The sequence below is a fragment of the Thermobia domestica genome, chromosome 1 (assembly GCF_964235325.1).
Source record: "Thermobia domestica chromosome 1, izTheDome1.hap1.1, whole genome shotgun sequence".
NCBI lineage: Eukaryota > Metazoa > Arthropoda > Insecta > Zygentoma > Lepismatidae > Thermobia > Thermobia domestica.
In genome coordinates, this window is record NC_137454.1 from 252,444,981 (window position 1) to 252,465,127 (window position 20,147).

At 36.8% G+C, this 20,147-nt stretch overlaps 1 protein-coding gene across 1 annotated transcript in view; it reads left to right on the forward strand.

Moving 5' to 3' along the window:
- The first annotated feature begins 260 nt into the window (after positions 1 to 260).
- LOC145695130 (core histone macro-H2A.1-like) overlaps positions 261 to 20,147 on the forward strand; it is a 49,273-nt gene continuing 29,386 nt past the window's right edge. The window contains exons 1-3 of the mRNA XM_081772060.1: positions 261 to 579; positions 12,091 to 12,197; positions 15,877 to 16,093. Coding sequence (XP_081628186.1) covers positions 408 to 579; positions 12,091 to 12,197; positions 15,877 to 16,093 — 496 coding nt within the window. The 5' untranslated portion in view covers positions 261 to 407. The remainder of the gene's footprint in view (positions 580 to 12,090; positions 12,198 to 15,876; positions 16,094 to 20,147) is intronic.

Here is a 20,147-nt window from a genome sequence, read left to right on the forward strand (position 1 = left end):
TTCTTTCTTTGATGATAAATATACATTCAGAAAGTAAGCAGTCAAGCAGTCGAAAATGTAAAATGAAAAGGATCTACAGCTCTGTCATAGATTCCATACGTAATGAATAAATAATTTTGTGGTGCTTCTTTATTTCTGCTAGTGCCTTGTCAGTGTTATTTTCTGCCCCCTCTAAGAAATCGGGCCTGCTTCCTTTACTTCTCGCTACAACCTATCAAAATCACAATCTCCCAGCTGTAAAACTGAAAAAACGAACATCAACCACCGTACAGTCCTGACATCTTTCGGGAATAAGCGTAAGGAAGCCGAGATACCAACGCCGGTGGAATCGTTGTTTACAAGACTTGGGGCGTGTTTTAAAAAATTAGAATTATATTCGCCCTGTTTCGCTGATAAAACGATTTACAATGTCTGCGAGAGGAGGTAAAAAGCGTCAGAAAGCAGTATCCAAGTCACAAAGAGCAAATGTTGCATTTCCTGTTGCCCGAATGCACCGGTATCTCAAGATGGGAATGCATCACTTACGTATAGGTGTTGGGGCTCCAGTGTATATGGCTGCAGTGATTGAATATCTTACAGGTATGATATTTATTAATATATTATTCTGGCATAAGAAGTGTACATAAACGCAAATGTAATATTACTATATTTACGTGTATTAACAAAAGAAGACACTACAAATTTGAAGAGAAAGGCATTTTATTTTCTAATAACGGTTTTGATTTTAAATTAACCGGTATTTTTTCGTAATCACTTTATCACAGCCCTTATTCTTCTTTCAGAATTTGATCCAATTTCACAAGTAGAATGTTGAATCATTGCTACATTAAGTCGATAAAAATATTACTGCAAGCAAGCGTATTAACTGGCGAGCAGATTCACTTTAGCAACAATTTAGATTAGAATCAATCCAATCTCCTCTCATTGTAATATAATAAGACAACTAAGCCTAAGTATAATAAATCTATTCACTGGACGGTATGCCTACGCTATAATCTTGAACTTTTTTTTTTTTAGGTAACTAATAATAGGGGTCCAACACTAACGAAGACAGAAAACAACGTGCTGCGGGGCTCTAACCCGCCTTCACTCACTTACGCTCGTTCGGCAATACTGTCTGAATTAAATGTTATTAACCGAAAGTGAATAGAATATCGCTAAAAAGTTAAAAACCTGGCTCCCCAAAGTTATACAATAGCCTTGTATTTTTCGTTATATTTTTCGCCTATGCATTTGGGTAATACTCGGTGGTATAGAACTTGTTACAAAGTTATCCTAGCAATGAAAGGATCACTTAAAGTTAAAATGTAACCCACTGACAATTGTAAACACTTCGCCTATGAATGTTCAAATGCGTTTATGCCACTGGCAGAAGAGGTTTTGTCAAAACCGCCCAAATCGAGAGGATTCATCGTCATCTGTGTTAAGATGAGTACCTTCCAAAATCTTGTGGTTTGAGCACATGTTTGAAGGTGCCGAATCAAGCGACCAAGGTGGGTAGGGACCAGTTCAAAGTCTCAATCATGAATTGCCATGGCAACAACCAACTTGTGGCTGGGGGCATTGTCCTAATCGAAAAGTCCTGGGTTTGTCAGTTTTCTGGGCATTTATTCCGAAATTGGCCGTTCGCCTGGTTTTCGGCAAAAAGCGTAATAAAAGCAAAAAATTTTCAACTTCTTTCCATTGATTTTCGTTTGATTACATAATATAACGTTATATTAGGTTAGGTTAGTTTTGGACCCCCTTAACGGAACATGGACCAAATTTTTTAAAGAACATCAATTTTTACTTTAAGTTCATTGTTTTCTGTTTCGTTCCGTTACCTCGCAGGGGGAGGGGTTAGGTTAGGTAAAGTATTGTTTCACAAACTATTACTGTTAACACATCCAGAGCAACGTCTCTGTACACGTACAGAATTCAAATTTCATTACTTTTCCACAATCCAACCATACCTTTGCGCGAAGGAGTCCCTTCCGCTTACCAAATAGTTTCATATGCTAGAGTGCACTTTATACCGAACAAATGATTTTGTCGCTGGATGTGGCATTGGAGAAATGGAATCACTATCACTGGAACAGGTACGGAATAGGTGTTTTTGTTCCTGCTGTTGAGAATATTGTTTTGGTGTTTTAGCGCTTGGTTTCACTGATTTTGTCTCCTGTGCTGTGGTTGGTTGGTTGTGTTCATGTCGCTGATTGGTTGTTACGTATTCTTGACAGATCATGCTGTATGTTTGAATGTTTTACGTTGAATGTGTGTGAAATGTGGTCAAGTGTGTTAAGTGAAGTCAGTTCCGATGTTGTTTCGTTCTTTTGATATTATCCAGGATTTAAATAGAATATTTTCGAGTTTCGTTGTTCAGATATTAATTAATTATCTTATTTATTTATTTATTGTTCAAACGTGTTTGTGATACTGAGGTGAGTTCCGCAGGCGTAAATTCAATGTCGGTCGAATGTGCCGTAGTCAGAAGTGGATAGTAAGTGGTATTTGCTGTGAAACTAGCAGAATATTTTGGAGTGAGTGTAGCGAGAACTCTCGCAGTGCTGATTCCCTTTTAGAAATTATTTCTAAGCATGTACAATCCGCGGCTAAAAACCTGAAACATGAGCATATAAGTTTATTGTGAAATGACGAAGTCTTTTGCTACAAAATAAGTGTGCACGGGAGGAGGCCGAGGTTTATTCTGGCGTGATTCGTTCCACTTAGACGTTATGTTCATTCCCTGTGCTGTTAGGCGTAGTTTCACAATAAACTTACATCCTCATGTTGCAGGTTTTTGCCGCGGATTGTACATCCTGACTCCGTTATTATCACTGATTATTGGAAGGGGCACATGAGTTTGGATAAGGAACAGTGTACTCATATGACTGTGAATCATTCGCATAACTTTGTTGATCCCGAGAGTGGTGCACATACACTGTCTATCGAGAATGCGTGGTTGCATTAAGGACGAATTTAAATTTAACTTATCGTTCTGATAATTTAATGCTTCATTTTGCTTATTACTTATGGAAGAGAAGGATTGCTGCTGGTTGTTCCATTGATGAAATGTATTTCATTTTTCTTCGTCATGCTGGATTGATTTATAATTAGTGGTGAGTGTTGCTTTATTTATTTATTTATTTATTTATTTTTTGCAATTTTTTTTTTCATATTACGTTTGATTTATAGTAGCGGTTTTATTATTTATTGTTGTTTTGAATGTTTTCTTTACTGGTTATTGAGCAGGGGGGGTTTGAGGGGCGGCAGTCTCCCATTTAGATCTCAAAATTGATTGTTACCTTTCACTTGAATTGATTTCTCGGAATAGTTTTGCGTCAGTTCTCAAGGATGTTTCCATTATTCGTTGTAATTGGAGTAAATTTTTGGTAAGTGTGGTAGATCATTTGGTTGGCAATCGTAATCTATTGTCGCTGTTGTGATACACCTTAGTTTGCTGGTGCGAAGTTAGGTTACGATTGCTTATTAGGTGGTCTCCAGAACTTGCCCAGAATTTACTTTTCGATTGCTTCGATTCATGGGATTATTTTTGGGAACTGATCTCGGAACTGTTCCGAGGAATCGGTTCCAATGAATGTTCGGCATAAAGTGCACTCTTACCGTTCCATATTTATAACCGCTTATATATATGTTGTCTGTCTTTTATGTCCCATGAAGGTTACAAAAGTTTTCATTACCGGTATGAGATAACAGGCATCAACTATGCGTTGGCGCAACTCCGCAATGCTGTTGGACTTTGTGCGGAACACCATAGTCTTCGAATAGTCCCAGAGAAAAATCGAATGGAGCAGTGCTGGCAAACGTGTTCGCCATTCAATGTTGCCGCGACGACCAATCTATCGTCGCAGAAACACACCGTCTAAATAGTCACTTACAAGGCGGTGAAAATGGCCAGGACAGCCGTCATCCTGGGAAACAGGCGGAATCTCTCCAAATTCTTTCAGATTCTCTTCCACTACCTCTACAATCAACGGTACAATCAAATCTTGCATCATCGCCAGGTACTTCTCACCTGTTAATATTCCATCGATGAAGCGGGGCCCGATTATGTGATTACCGACGATACCCGCCCAGACATTTAGCGATTGTGGGTTTTGCGTGTTGCCTTCACGAAATACATGTGGATTTGTGTCACACCAGTACCGGCAGTTAGTCTGTTGACATTGCCATTCAAGTAAAACGTATTCTCATTGCTGAAACACACGTTTGTCAGCACAATGGTCCTACGTGCCAATACCTCACGTATCTGCTCACAAAACTCGATACTCGTATCGGGATCATGTTCACTTAACTCCTGGACCATACGTAGTTTGTCTGGATGTAAGGTATATTTTCGTTAAGATTCTGTGTGTTGTGCGTGACACACCGCACATATGAGCCACCGTTGTTATGGACTGTTGATGATGCACAGTGAACTCCGCTAACGTTTGTATATGTGTCTCCGTAGCAACACTAGGGTTAGAGGCTTTGGGGTATTGGTCACACTGTCTGTCGTAAAGAATTTCAATAATAAATGGCGTGCAGAAGAAACACTAAACGGGTTGCACATGTTTTGTTCATTGAACAACCATGCTGTTGCACTGTACGAACGATACGTAGCACCAAAAAGAGTAACACAATTTCAATTCTCAGTTCAAGAGATCACGTTGTATTGCAATGTAGGAGGGTCAAAAGCACCAGCACAAATACACGTGTACAGCCTTCAGACCTACTGCTCCGGGTTGTAGTATAGCGCAATGTTGGTCGGAAAACCACATCTGATAGTGGTGTACAAGTAGAGTGACTTTGCTCAAGAAAATGTGTCCAACATCAAAGCGTCACCACGGTAACTTGTCTTCATGAACTACGTCTCCTCGCCCGAAAGAGTAACAATTTGACAGCAGCGCAGTGATAACCCGTGCGGCGGGGTTTCGAGCCTTGCATGTTTTATATGTGCAATATTGTTCCAGTGCTACGTGTATTGTATGTTCGTTCCAAACTAGGCCTAAGTTAGACTTGATTGTGAACACGATCTGGTCTCTATACTTGATTACCTTTCAAACTAGGTACCACACGATAGGGGTTGCTATTTAAAATTTTGGAGTTATCACCCGTAACCCCCTTGATTCCCCGTCATGGGGTATTCTCCTTGACCCATAATGTTGTTTATTATGTCCCATGAAGGTTACAAAGGGTTTCATGTTTCTATCTGCCTTGGTTTCTTCAGGAGACGGGCTTTAGTGTTCTGCGCGGAACACACTTCGACTGTACTTTACGGATGGCCGCCATGTTGGCTAGGAACACGCTAGCGACACGCAGGTTCCAAAACTGGTCTCTACACGTGATTACCTTTCAAACGAGGTACCACACAATGGAAGTTGCTATTTAAAATTTTGGAGTTACCCACCATGACCCTCTTAGGTACCCGGATTCTCCTTTATAGCGTAATATTGTCTTTTACGTTCTTTAAAGGTTACAAAAGGTTTCATGTTTATATCTGCCTTGGTTTCTTCAGAAGACGGGCCTTAGTTTATTCGTGGAACGCACTGTGTATATATATATAAACGCAATTACCGCTCTCCTTACATATTATCAAACAGACAAATGAGCAAATTATCATTTCTTCCAGGTAAATTTTCAAACTTTTGCTAGGAGCAGACCATCAACTTAGGAATTCAACCCGTTTTTCGAATTGCTGTTAAAATTCGAATAATAGATTCTTCATTTCTTGGGAGCACAGTGGCTCAGTGGTAGAGCGTTCACCTCCGGTGCTTGGGGTCCCTGGTTCGATCCCAGCTCGCGCCGTGTGGACTTTGTGGTGGACAAACACTGTGCTCGTGGGTTTTCTCGTGGTTCTCCCGTTTCCTCCCACTTTCTTAATTCCACCATTTCATTCATTTCTCATAATCACCGTCTCCTTTAGCCTAACCGGCATAACCGTGGGACGTAAAACTCAAAGATTTCATTTCATTTTTTCTTCATTTCTTGGTTATTTGAATAATTTTGACTATAGGTACATATCTTGCTGAAACTTTTATTACCAGATACTGGGCAATAATTTTTTGAATGTCCGCAGTTGACAAGCTCACTCGCTCATCAATCTGTCTCATGGTCAGTCAGTGCTCGTTTGATGCTTTCATGAACTTCGCGAGTTAGTGCTTCAAACATGTCTTTCTGGTTTAGGGTCATCTAACTACAATACTGATTTCTCCTTCCAAATTCAGCTGCCCGTTTCTTCGCTGTGGCATTAGAAAGGGTACCGTACTATCGCTCGTGGATACCCTACGGTGTTAAACCCTTCTTGCAGCGGACAGCATCATGCCCTTGGGCTTTCTCGGGGTTCTCCCACATTTTCATTCTTATATTTATTTCATAGTCACCAACTCTCACCCATTTCATTTAGGCAGACACACATACACATATATATAAAGACCTGAAGTAAATTAAGATCTAAGTGCCATTTGAACAGTTTTGAGATAATATTTTTCTCGAGAATTTGTGCCGTGCACATACACCTCACTCATTCTATTGGCAATGATCTGGACTACTACCCATAGGTTTGGTGCTTAGATCCGAATATACTTAAACTGGCTTGGCCCGTAGACCAGTATTTCGGTTATAACTTGAAAATTCAGAAGATGGTACTAAGATCGAAATTTACTTCAGGTCTTCATATATATATATATATATGGCGCACAGAGACGTAAATAGTAGTTCCAGGCTCTGAGAAAGAGCCCTTGTCTTCCAAGTGGTTTGGTGTTATATTAATGTGCAGTAATGTAATTGAACGAAAATAATGAAACAAAAGCCGCATCCACCCTGAGCATGTGGTAGATGCCTGAAAACTATGACATGGGCAGTAAATGTTGTCTTGTATGTCATCGTGACACGAATGAAAACATACAGAAGAGAGAGAGCTAACGTAACGGACACAAGAGGTGAAACATAGATGGCTTTGTAAGAACACTCTAGCGACGAGGGTAAATTTTGATACGTAAAACAAGAAATTAATCTCGTTAAACTTTCTTGTGGATAGCTATATTAATTATCAGCTCTTGCCTTCAATTTCTCTATTTGGTCAAAAGTTGCTGAGTCTGCTGTCTTTCTTTACTTGCAAAACTACAGAGTAGATACTGACACCAAATGTGGCATCATAACATCGTGTATTTATTTATAGGCATTACCGGCATCTATGGCCTTGACCCCTCACGAATGAGGGAGGACGTCCTTCGGTGAGCACACTATGCGGGGGAAGCAAGGAAGTGGCCTGGAGCCTCTATGTTAGGTACCATCCGAACATTTGCCTAGTATGAATAGAAAATACTTAGGAAAAACCTTGCTCAGGATGGCTGGAATGGAAAAATTATTACACTTTTCCGATCGAGTGTTCGCATTGAGATCGCTCGCACGAGAAGTTTTACATGACAGGTTGCAGTATTATTATTATTATTTTAGTTAGGCTTAGAACTTTTGGAACAACTCTGATTTTGTTAGTAGTGTAATAGGTTTTGTATTTCCTGGCGATCGGAAATTGGTCGATAGTTGGTTGAGTTAAAGTTTAGTGTAGGACCAAAATCACATGTGCTACCACCGGAAATCGAATCTGGGTCTTCCGAGCCGAAGAGGCGTATCGAAAATTGTTCGAAATCTTCGAACCTAATATTAACTACCAACAGTCTGACTGCGTGTGAAAAGCACATCATTTGTAGTAATGAGTTGGATTTTAGTTTTTCATGTGAAAAAAATGCTTCTTATACTGTAGGCTGTTTTAGCTGTTATAATTTTTTACATTCCTCACACTTAATATAACCACAGTAAAATCCAGGACATCTACGGTACATCCGGAAACTAATTAACTTGCGCATATATCCAAAAACGTTTTGACTTACATGAAAATTGCTTAAGTTGCAGAGAGGATCGCCAATAAATCACATGAAAATTACTAAACTAAGATGACAAATCTTTTACGTCTGTGGATTATTATTATGTTGTTGTTGTTGTAAAGGAATCTGAACGAAGATCATTTGTCTTGAGTAATCTTCACAGCTGATGGTACTTTGATTTTAGAGAAGTTGTGCAATGTAGAAGATGGCCAGTATCCAAAGTTTGCCAAAGGGGTCTTAGATCCACCTAGGTTTTGAGTTTTTTTTATTAGTATCTTATTGGTATAGCCAAGCTGTATCACATTATAAGTTTTTTAATATATATATATATATATATATATATATATATATATATATATTTGGTCTAGGAATTAATTCGTGCGGTTGGTACGCACACATTGAAGCTGTAGTACAAACACAAAATACATAAATACCTTAAGAAAAATATTGTCCATCGCTAGCCACCACTTTCGCCCATCTGTCAGGCAATGTACGGATTCCGTGGCGAAAGAAGTCCTCATCCTTGGAAGCGATCCAGTCAGAGACCCATGTTTCGATATCTTCTGAAGAAGTAAACCGCTGTCCAATCAAATCGTTGTTCATGCAATCGAACAAGTAGTAGTCCGAAGGAGCAACGTCTGGTGAATACGGCGGGTGGGGTAAAACTTCCCATCCGACATTTTCTAAATAGGTTTTGACCGGTTTTGCGACATGTGGGCGAGCGTTATCATGTTGAACAATAAGTTTATCATGTCTGTTCTCCCATTCTGGTCGTGTTCTGGCCAGAGCTTGCTTCAAACGCATTAATTGTCGTCGATAACGTTCTCCATTCATAGTTTCACCCGGTTGCAGCAGCTCATAGTACACCACACCTTTCATATCCCACCATATGCACAGCATAACCTTTGCACAGTGAATATCTCGTTTTGGTTGTGGTGGACCTGGTTCACCTGGTTTCACCCAGGCCTTTTTTCGTTTAGGGTTCTCGTAATGGATCCACTTCTCATCACCCGTAATAATTCGATGCAGAAACCCCTTTCTGCTCTGTCGTTGAAGCAGCAATTCGCAAATGGTTTTTCGTCTTTCAACGTCTCTGTCTTTCAATTCATGTGGAACCCAATGTGACATCTTTTGAATCATTCCCATGGCTTTCAAGCGTTTGGAGACTGTTGTTTGATCAACGCCTAATGCTGCCTGCAAGTTGTTCCTGCGTTTGACACGAATCCTGCTCGAGCAATGCTGTCAATTCTTCGTCTTGAAATTTTTTTGGCTGCCCAGCTCGCTCTTGGTCTGCCAAGCCGAAATTACCACTTCTAAACCGTGCAAACCACTTCTGACACGTTCGCTCAGCTAGAGCATGGTCACCATACACTTCCACCAAAATACGATGACTTTCAGTCGCACTTTTCTGCATGTTAAAGTAATGCAGCAGGACACCCCGCAAAAACACTTTATCAGGCACAAATTGCGCCATGTTCACTTAACTACAAACTGGTGTTGTTGACGCTTTAATCCACTGCCCTATACTACGAACGATACGCGATGACAGGGGTTTGCAACGCATGTGTGGATACACGGAACTGTGGGACGCTCCGTTCGTTGCGCCATCTCTTGTCCATCCGCACGAATTAATTCCTAGACCACACCGCAGAACCGTATATTCCAGAACCCAATCGAATAGAAGTGGAAGCCGCTATAAAGAAATTAAAGAAACACAAATCTCCGGGTGTAGATGAAATTCCGGCTGAGTTAATTTTAGCTGGAGGCGAAAAATTGTGGAACAAGATACACAAACTCATTCTCCTTATCTGGAACAAGGAAGAATTGCCACAAGAGTGGAAAGAGTCAATCATTGTTCCAATTCACAAGAAAGGCGACAAAACTGACTGTAATAATTATCGAGGCATTTCTCTTCTGTCAACATCCTATAAAATCCTTTCAAATATTCTGTTAGCAAGATTGACCCCATACGCGGATGAAATTATTGGAGATTATCAGTGCGGATTTAGACTAAATCGATCAACTATCGACCAAATATTTACCATTCGCCAAATACTCGAAAAGAAGTGGGAATACAATACCCCGGTACATCAACTATTTATTGATTTTAGAAAGGCTTACGACTCGGTTAGGAGAGAAACATTATACAACGTTCTTACAGAACTTGGAATACTGAGAAAGCTAATTAGATTAATTAAGATATGTTTAAGTGAATCCCAAAGTAAAGTCCGGGTAGGAAAATTTTTGTCCACGAGCTTCCACGTCGAAAATGGCCTAAAACAAGGAGATGCGTTGTCGCCATTATTATTTAACTTTGTGCTGGAATACGCCATAAGGAAAATCAAAGATAGCAACCAGGGCTTAGAGTTGAACGGCATTCACCAGGTTATGGCGTATGCTGATGATGTAAATTTAATAGAGGAGGATAGGAGAACAGTAGAAATAAATGCAGAGATCTTATTAAACGCTTGCAGGGACATGGGTTTAGAAGTAAATGCAGAGAAAACTAAATGCATGGAAGTACGTCGGGACCGTAATACGGCAAATTGTGGAGGCATTAAAATATTAAATAATGCTTTTGATAAAGTGGATACTTTCAAATATTTAAGATCAATGTTAACAGACGAAAATCATGTTCACGAAGAAATTAAATGTCGACTAAAAGCAGGGAATTCGTGTTACTACTCGGTTCAAAATCTCTTGTCGTCGCGAATTCTGTCGAGGAATTTGAAGCTTAAAATATATAAAACGATAATCATGCCTGTTGTTCTGTATGGTTGCGAAACATGGTCGCTTACTCTGAGGGAAGAACATAGACTGAAAGTATTTGAGAACAGGATCCTGAGAAGAATATTCGGACCCAAGAGGAACGAGAATGGGGAATGGCGGAAGCTCCATAACGAGGAACTACATAGTTTATACGGTTTACCCAACATTGTTAGGGTCGTCAAGTCTAGGAGGCTTAGGTGGGCAGGTCATGTAGCTAGAATGGAAGAAAGTAGAAACGCTTTCAAAGTCTTGACTGGTAGACCCATAGGAAAACGACCATTAGGAAGACCTAGGCGCAGATGGGAGGATAATATTAAGATGGATCTCGCAGAGATAGGAATACAAAGTAGAAACTGGATGCAATTAGCTAAGGATAGAAGTCAGTGGAGAGCTTTTGTGAACGCGGCACTGAACCTCCGGGTTCCATAGGCCATAGAGTTAGTTAGTTAGTTAATATATATATATATATATTGGGCGAATTAGACATTCCTTGGCTGTGTAAATCTCAGTATCAGTTTATACCTTTTTCTCTGTATAAGTTAGTACGTGAAACAAATTAACAAAATAAGTTCAATGGTAATATAATATTTACTTCAGGTGTTGTGTAGAATCTATTTTTATTGTAACGTTGTTGATTTAATAGTATGCCAGTTTAATTTTTGGTCGATGTAAGAGGAAATATTTGGTATTCTTAATTATATTAATTAAGAGCAGGGTAATTAGTCTCTTTAATTCTTGTGTACATTATACATAATTGAACCACTTCATCTGAAGTCAAACAGTATGGAAGTAAAATGGAAGAAAGAAAGAGTTTAAGTTTTTGTTTTCGCTAAAAGGTACCTACTTACTAGTGACCTGCTCAAAAATATTATCACTTTTTCGTTTCTTCACTTTGGCAGGCGACAGCAAGTTTTTAATTAGACAGAAAATAGGCTGCTGCATGGTAACTATGAAGGATAGAAAGTTATGATTTTTACTTCCGAAGATCAGGGATCGTGGCTTTTTAGATAAGGTATATGCGTAATATCTTGGGAAATGGAATTTTAAAGACGTCAAATGTACCCATCGAAATTTGTCAATTTTAAATGGCTAAAATCAAATGGTTGTGGTTTGTTGCTCAAGAACTGTGGATAGAAGGGTTTGGAAATTATTAATATAGTTGTGGTTGGAAACCTTTCATAGCATTTTTTTTTCTCTGAAAATTCAAAAATTTGAGATGAGATTTTCTTAAAAGGGAAACAAGCAAGAAAATGTGAAAAGAGCTAGATACTTCTACTAGTGCTGAATAGAAACTATATTTCATTTTGTAATTCACATTAAAATACGATATACAAGCTCTCAGATAGCTTGAAAATTGAACTATTGTAAAAATTATGTAATTTACACATAAAACTTTTTTATGTTTCACTTCTTAATCATTGACTCTGTCAGATTATTAAATTGTCATTTATTTCAGCTGAAGTTCTGGAACTGGCTGGGAATGCTGCAAGAGACAACAGGAAAGGACGCATTACTCCAAGACATATTCTTCTCGCAGTGGCCAATGATGAAGAATTGCATTTGGTATTAATATGATTCATTTACTTTATTCAAGACTTCTATCTTTCAAAGCTTTTTCTGATACATATGTAATATTTTGAAGATGTCCCTAAAGAATACCATTTAAAGTGAAATGTTCCATAAATCCCGAGAAGAAAAGTCAGATCTTTAGTTTTACGTCTTATGTTTATACCTTTAGGGTAAAGGGGACGGATGATGAGTGAAAGTAAGCGATTATAGAAGAATTGGTGGAATAATAATGTGGGAAAACTTCGAAATGAAATGAAATATGTTTTTTGAAGTTTAACGCCTCACAATTATGCTCTTTAGGCTAAGGGAAATTGATAATTAAGGCAAGTGAATGATGACGGAAGAATCAGTGGAATGATAATGTGGGAGAAAACGGGAGCATCTCGAGAAAACCCACGGACACCATGTTGTTTACCACAAACTTACTTTTCCGGGGATTGAACTAGGGGCCCCAGACACCAGAGGTAAGCGTTGTACCACTGAGCTACCGCGCCACCCACGGGAGAACCTCGAGAAACAAGGACATGATGCATTCCACCACAGTTTCCATAGCCTGGGATCGAACCTGGAGCTTCTCATATAAGATATAAGCGCTCTGCTACTGAGCAACCACACCCGATAAATCTCGAGGTCGATCTAGAACCAGTGATACTGTCTGAAAATTATTTATTGATAATACATATCTTTGGCACGTGTGCCAATTTTCATTATTGTTTGCAATATATATATATATATAAACTGTGTGTATCTTTCTTTTGAACTTAATACAGTTTCAGCAACTCTCCATATCTTCCTCGGCTGCTGTGGAATTCCTACTGTAAACTTACATCGCATCCTATGATATAACAATTTCGTTTTGTACTATTTACCGATATTACTCAGCTAAAGAATGGTGGTGAAGTTTATCCTTCCTGACATTTTATATGTACGCTTAGCTTTTTGTAATTAATTTAAAACAAATTTTTCAGGTCCTTAAAATCTGAACTTCGGGGAGAAGTTACTCGCCGTATGTTTTAAAATGTGTTGTAGTTGAAGAACATCACTTTTAACAATTTGAATACCTCACGAGAAATTAATCTAATAAAAATGATAGTTCTCTGATGAGGTAAGAATGACGAGTAAGAAAATTTCGAAGCCGCCGAGAAGATTAAAGGATTTGTAGAAACTATATGAAGATTTCAAAAGTAAAACGCATTCAGAGGCAAGTTTTTTCTAAATATCAATTAAGCCTCAGTTTCTGTGAGTGATTAGGTGTTTTTATAATTTGCTTTTTGCGATCCAAACATTTACAAAGAAAAAGAAAATTACAACCCAATGCCTCCGTGAGAGCTTGTAAGAAAACATTAAGGAAGGATATTCTTTTCTAGATGAATATGTGAATTCTGATGAGAAGACTGGCAATTGATAACTCTCTCTTAAGCAAATTGATGGAAATGTTGACAGAAGATGATGTGTACCAAGGGCACAGGATAAGTATGGCAGGCAGATGTGTGGTGTAGATACACTGGTGAGAAATTACATATGTCGAAATCAAGAGTTGAACGAAATATCCATAATCGTTAGCAAATGAAGGTTTCTTCACATTGGGTGCCTAAACCCTGGCAAAGGACCGAAAGCTGAACAGGCATAAGATGGAACGAGGTTGGTTAGTCGAGGCTATCTGGATGAATTTGTGGAGCAATTCGTGACCGTCGATTAAAACCAGGCCCATTACTACGTGGAAATATACATGGAACGTTAGTTATAGTTGTTTTACATATGCATTAATACATATTTCTATAGGTTATGAGGAAAATGTATTTTTAACTTCTAATATTTGCTGTGTTACAGGAAACTGAACAAAAGTGTGAAAATTGTTCCAATTGAATCCCGAGTGGTGATCAAGTTTCTGTACTTGAAAGGTATCATTGAGCCTTTGCACATGCATAACGTATCTGCCTGATGAGTTCTTCGGCTACTGGCACCTTCCCAAAAAGCAGGAATGAGTCACTTGCTCCCAGAAATATTTCTGGCCCTGTACCAGAGATTTTTTAAATACAGACTAATAACTCAGGATGAACCATGGGTCTATCACTATGACCCACAGACTAAGGTCGAGTCAAAGCAATGGAAGCGTAGTTACCAACTCCAAAGAAAACCCAGGTTCAACTGTCAATTGGCAAGGTCATGACGATTTTGTGGGATCAGCATGGGGTAATGATTATGTATTTCCTTGCGAGATGTACCACAATTACAGTTACATATTATGCTTCACTGCTGCAGAAATTCCATCGAAGCAGAAAGGTGTGGAATGCTGACCATAGATGTCGGTGTCCTTCAAGACAATACTTCAGTTCACAACTCGCATGTTGCCAGACGGGAGTCAGTCGTTTTGTACTCGAAGTTAGGATAATCCTCTTTGAAACTATTTTCGTCAGAAATGATTTTTTCTCGAGTATTTTACAATCTATGGATCAAGACTGTAGCAGTCAATCTTCTCGAATTAATCTTAAAGTTTACAACACTGCTATGTATTGGATATATATTTTTATTTACCGTTATCCAGTCATCCTTTGTACGTAATAACTTGATGTGCTATTTAAAAATAAAGCGGTTTATACCGAGTTGTCAGTACTACGTAAATGATATAATTTTTAGATAGCCTGTACAGCATGTATATTGTTACCAAAATTTCTTAAAGATTGCGTAAGTACATTTGAAGCTACTTGAATTTATCTTAAGATCTTACCGTTGCCTTGGTTCACGTTCCTCAATTCTTTATTGTGCCATAACTTTATTATTTATGCCCATTAGAAGCTACAACTTTGTAATATGTTACACCTTCGGATAAACTGTCTAAATCTGTTTCCAGAATGTTCAGAATCCATTTTACGGTTGGTAAGCATTCGTGGTTAGACAATAAAGCCAGGTAAAAGTTCCAGAAGTGTTGCCAGTATTTTTAAATCAATCTCTTGTAATTTAATAAAATTGCTCCTCTCTTCATCTGAAGGATGTTCAAAAGGGAGGCTGAAACCTTATAGATAGAAATGTTTATAATGTAACACCTCTAGAATATAAAATTTTATAGTCTTAAGTGAAAATAAATACAAAGTTGTAATAAGGATCAATATCTTTCACAGTTTACATTTGATTTTAGTTTTGTCGAACATATTCGTGAAATGCTGCTAAAGTTGTGATACCAGCAATTTTACGTTAGCTACTCACAATCTTGGAGTAAAGTATTTGTGCTATTGATGATGTAATCTTTTATTTTGCGATTTCTAGCTTAAAACAATGAATGAAGAAAGAAAAAAAATTAAAGCATCAAATCAAACATAACACTAAGCTGGTGAGGGTAACTGAATTCCCAAAGCTTTGTAATTGTAGAATTCAAGTTTATCGTCAAAAGTCTACCGTGAAATTACAGCAAAGCAAAACATTGAACGCAGAATCACTCTTACTTGCTATAGCAAAAAATAAATTATATTGTACACTTTAACTTTGATTAGTTGCAAACTTTACTTTTATAGAAATATCCTTAAGCCAAATCGTTATCTTCATTTTTGATTTGATGAAGATCTTTATACCCATATGTACCATCCATAGGCAGTGTTTCCTTTTCATTAAGTTTTAATATCTTCTGTAACGAAGCATGAACTTTCGTATAAGACGTATTTTCTCCATAATATTTCAGTTACTAAAAAACGTGACGATAGCGTCAGGTGGCGTACTTCCAAAAATTCATCCAGAGCTTTTGGCGAAGAAGAAGGGAGGAAAATTTGTCATGGGTAATAACATTCCACTTAATGTTCCCTACAAAAAGCCAATTGCCACAAAACCCTTGCTACACAAGAAGACAGCTCCAGCGTCAAGTGGCATTCGGTCGAAAAAGCCAGGAAGTCCAGGAGGAGGTTGGTACTTTTAATATTATTTTATGTATCGTAATAAAGGTTCTTGTTACATAAATGCATACCAGTAATGTGCACTCGTGTATATATATATAATAAAGAAGGAGAATTCGTTTAAGAATGTGCATGTGTTAAATTTGAGTTACATCTCTTTGAAGTTGTGTTTCAGTAGTTTTCGTACATGATTCTCAACATTTATATTGCACTGGGTTATCGTTTTCAATAGCAGAATTATGTCCTTAAAGTTCTGAAATTTCTCCAATATCGTCTTAGGTTTTTTGTAATTGAATCAACATTGCTTTAGTGTATACTATCTCAAATGTAAAAGGCTTTAAAGAAGTAGATGTAAACATTTTGTTAGAGGTCAATGAATTTATTTGTTGGATTTATTTTACATACTGCTTCATTAGTCTCTAGAAAAAAAGAAAAAAAAAACTTATTTTGCTCCGCTCATTGATCTTTATTTCTCTTTCATCGATTATCTCAACTTTGTTTAACTCTCGCAAGTAGATATTTCTCTACCCACTAAAACAAGGATGTATCTGGCCCTATTTTCCAAATATAAAACGCGTAACAAATACTTTCTAACTCAAAACTATTCAAGTGCTAAACCTTTCTCAGAGAATCAACTATGTCTGTAGCGACTCTGGTTAGTACTAATTCTTAAAGCATATAATACCTGACTATATTATTTCTGTTCTAATTTATCTCCAACAGAAAGTAATAATTTGCATATGTATTTTTAACACTTAATAGACATGTAATACGAGACGATTATAGAGAATAAATTACTATATGCAATCACTAATGAACTTCGTGTGTTAATAGAATAAATAGTTCCAAAAAATAGACTAACTCTTCCATATCTAAGTAATGATACGCTGTACATCTCGTTTGTACAGAATTATTTTGGAACGTTTTTCAAAAAAAATTTAAAAGGTTTCATGGTATAAGCACGAAATTTCTCTTAACTCAAATATGTTCGAGGAAATTAGCAAAAGGGTTAATGAAATGCGTAATTAATAACTATTAAAAACAAATAATTAAATCTAGACCAAAGTAAGATAAGTTATTTATCGTTTAATTAATGGTATGTTTTCACTATGTTAAAATTCTTTGGTAGGTTTCTTTCATTTTTCCTTGCTACTAATGCGATGCATATACAGCGTGCCTATAAATTAATTAGGCAGAAGTAAGCATTGATTGTGAAGAAACTGTATTTGTGTAACGTTATGTACTATCGTTACATACCCTGATTCAAATATACTTTGAATATGTATAAAGTCCACGAGATTGCAATAAATTACACTACAGTTATGCACTTTAGGATATGTATATTTTTCAGCATATACCGTATTTGCCACATTAAAATAATATACATTCAATTCTAACAGTATAGTTCTTTGTTCTATATATTTCTACATTACCATATCAGCCAGATAAACAAGTTGTCATAGCAACGAAAACAAGAAAAATCTCGATATTATTCAAAATCTTTAAAGTATTTCTTTATATACTTTTTCTTGTTGTTCTTAATAGCTTGTGCCTTTTAAGTAGCACTTTTGCCCGTAAATAGAAACGATACTTAGAAGTACATACAAAATGTACATTGTCGTTGTATAATGGCTCCCGAACTACAGGACTTCTTTAAATTGATTACAATTGAAGAAAGAATCCTGATCGTTAAACATTTCATATACTTGGTTACCTTACTTTTTGAATAACCTTTATATATATGTATATATATATATATAAATTCATAAAATAATATATTATTTTCATCTTATCTCAATATCATTCTTATATTTGTCCAACAATCAATTTTATTTTAATTTTATAAAATTACCGATGAGAAAGACATTAAAAGTATGATAAGTTGGTTGATTATTTTCCTAAATAAATTCTTTAATTCAATACCATTTATACTTGTTAACAATGAAGTTGGTGTAAGTTAAAATACAACATAACATGTTTTATTTATTCGGGCATAATTAGCATAAATTTGATAGATATTTTGTATTGATGCATAGATGTGATTGCGTAGAATGTGAACGAAGTAAAAATTACAATTAAATCATAATAATATTCAAAGTGAAACAAAACAAAAACTAATTGATATCATACAAAATAATCACACAATAAAGAAATTAATACATTAAGACTTAATCTGAAAACTCGACATTAACATAATTGTCCTGCAAACGAAAAAGGTGATTATTATCATTTAAAGGACTTGAAGCATTATTATATAAGTTTAGATCATTGTTCTTATATTGCGAATAAATTGCTAACGTGGCTTTAACCCATTCCACGTCAACCACATTTAAGTTAAGTGACATTACCAAACGATTCGATTAAGTTGCATTGAATGGCACAATCTTGAGTACAGTCCTGTATGCTACTGACTTCACCAGTCCTTTGATTCTTATTCTGAAAATTTTTGCCACATATGTACGAAATCGGGGAGTTCGTGAGAAATTAGCTCGATTATTTATATTATTTCTAAAAGCGGTACGATTATTATTTCTTTTTCTTCTAAAATTAGGTTCGGTGGCATTGCCATTATGAGAAAATCCAACATTACTCCTCGTATTATGATTACAATCTTCTCTAATATTGATATTTCGAACAGGAATATGGTTAGCTTGATTTCTGTTATTATTACCTTGTAACCTAGACTGACTCTCATAATTTTGAACTATCATTATTAAGTGATTAAAATGAAAACACTGCGAAGAGATCAATTCTTGCTGTAGCCTAAACGATAATAATATTTTTATTGATGCAATAATGCGTGATTCCTGCTGATTTGGATGGATCTGTTTCAAGTCATTATATGCGAAAATTACAAAATCTGTAAGACTTTTGTCCATTTTGGATCAAAATGTCGGTTTCTAATTAGAGCATCCCGGTCTGCTAACAGCGCATTTTTAAAATCAATAATTACTCAGACTACCGCTGATCGCTTTATACCATCCGAACAAGGTGGTAACAAAATATGTGGCAATATTTTGAGGAAATTAGCCTTATCTATACCAATTAGTTAACATTCTTCAAATTTTTCTAAAAAGATACTCGCTGGGATGTCCTCAGTTCTACAGCTGAATTTAGTTAAGGATCTGATTTCACTAAATTTCACGCGATTACATTTAGTACTAAAATACCTTAGATGTCTAGATTTTACGTGTGTATGGTTCCTTCGACGTGGTCTTATTTTTTCGTCCTCGATATTAGAGATGATGTCCTCCCTTTCAGAATAACTTTCTGATGGGTTGCTGTCTTCTTCACAGGGTCTTGATTCAGTTCTATGTTCCTCATACACTACGTTGAGGGCAGGATCAGGATTACACTTTGCAGTACTGATTTTCTCTTTGATGGTCTGTACCTCTTATTGCAGCCTCGAATTTGATTTGTATGTTTATTGACTTGTATGTTTCTACTTGTATTTGATTTGTATGTTTCTACTACATCAACGGTATTTCTTACCATTGCAAAGCTATGGATAATTTGCTCTATCCTATTGTCGGTTATTTCCAGTTTGATATTTATCTGCTGCGTTACTTGCTCCAATTTAGAATCCATCTGCTGTCCTATTTGTAGTTTCATTTGTTCCAATCTAGAATCCATCTGTTGTCCTATTTGTTGGGTTACTTGATCCAGTCTGGAATCCAAATTTTGTGATACTTGTTCCAATCTGGAATCCAAATTTTGTGTTATTTGTTCCAATCTGGTATCCAATTTGGGATCCATCTGCTGTGTCATGGAATTCATCTGCTGTCCTAGCTGTCGTAAAAGATCAGTCACATCCGTTAAAGTCTCAATTGCTGGGATTTTGACACCTTCAACTCCTGTACTGGTATTCATTTTAGTTCTTCGATGTATTTTTATTTTATTACGTAGTAAAATGTAATCCGTGATGTTGAGATAGTTTACTAAAACTTCGGACTAATCTCAAGGTTTCTACGGTTTCGGCACCATATAAATATGTAACGTTATTTACTTTCGTTACATTCCCTGATTCAAATATACTTTGAATATTTATAAAGTCCACGAGATT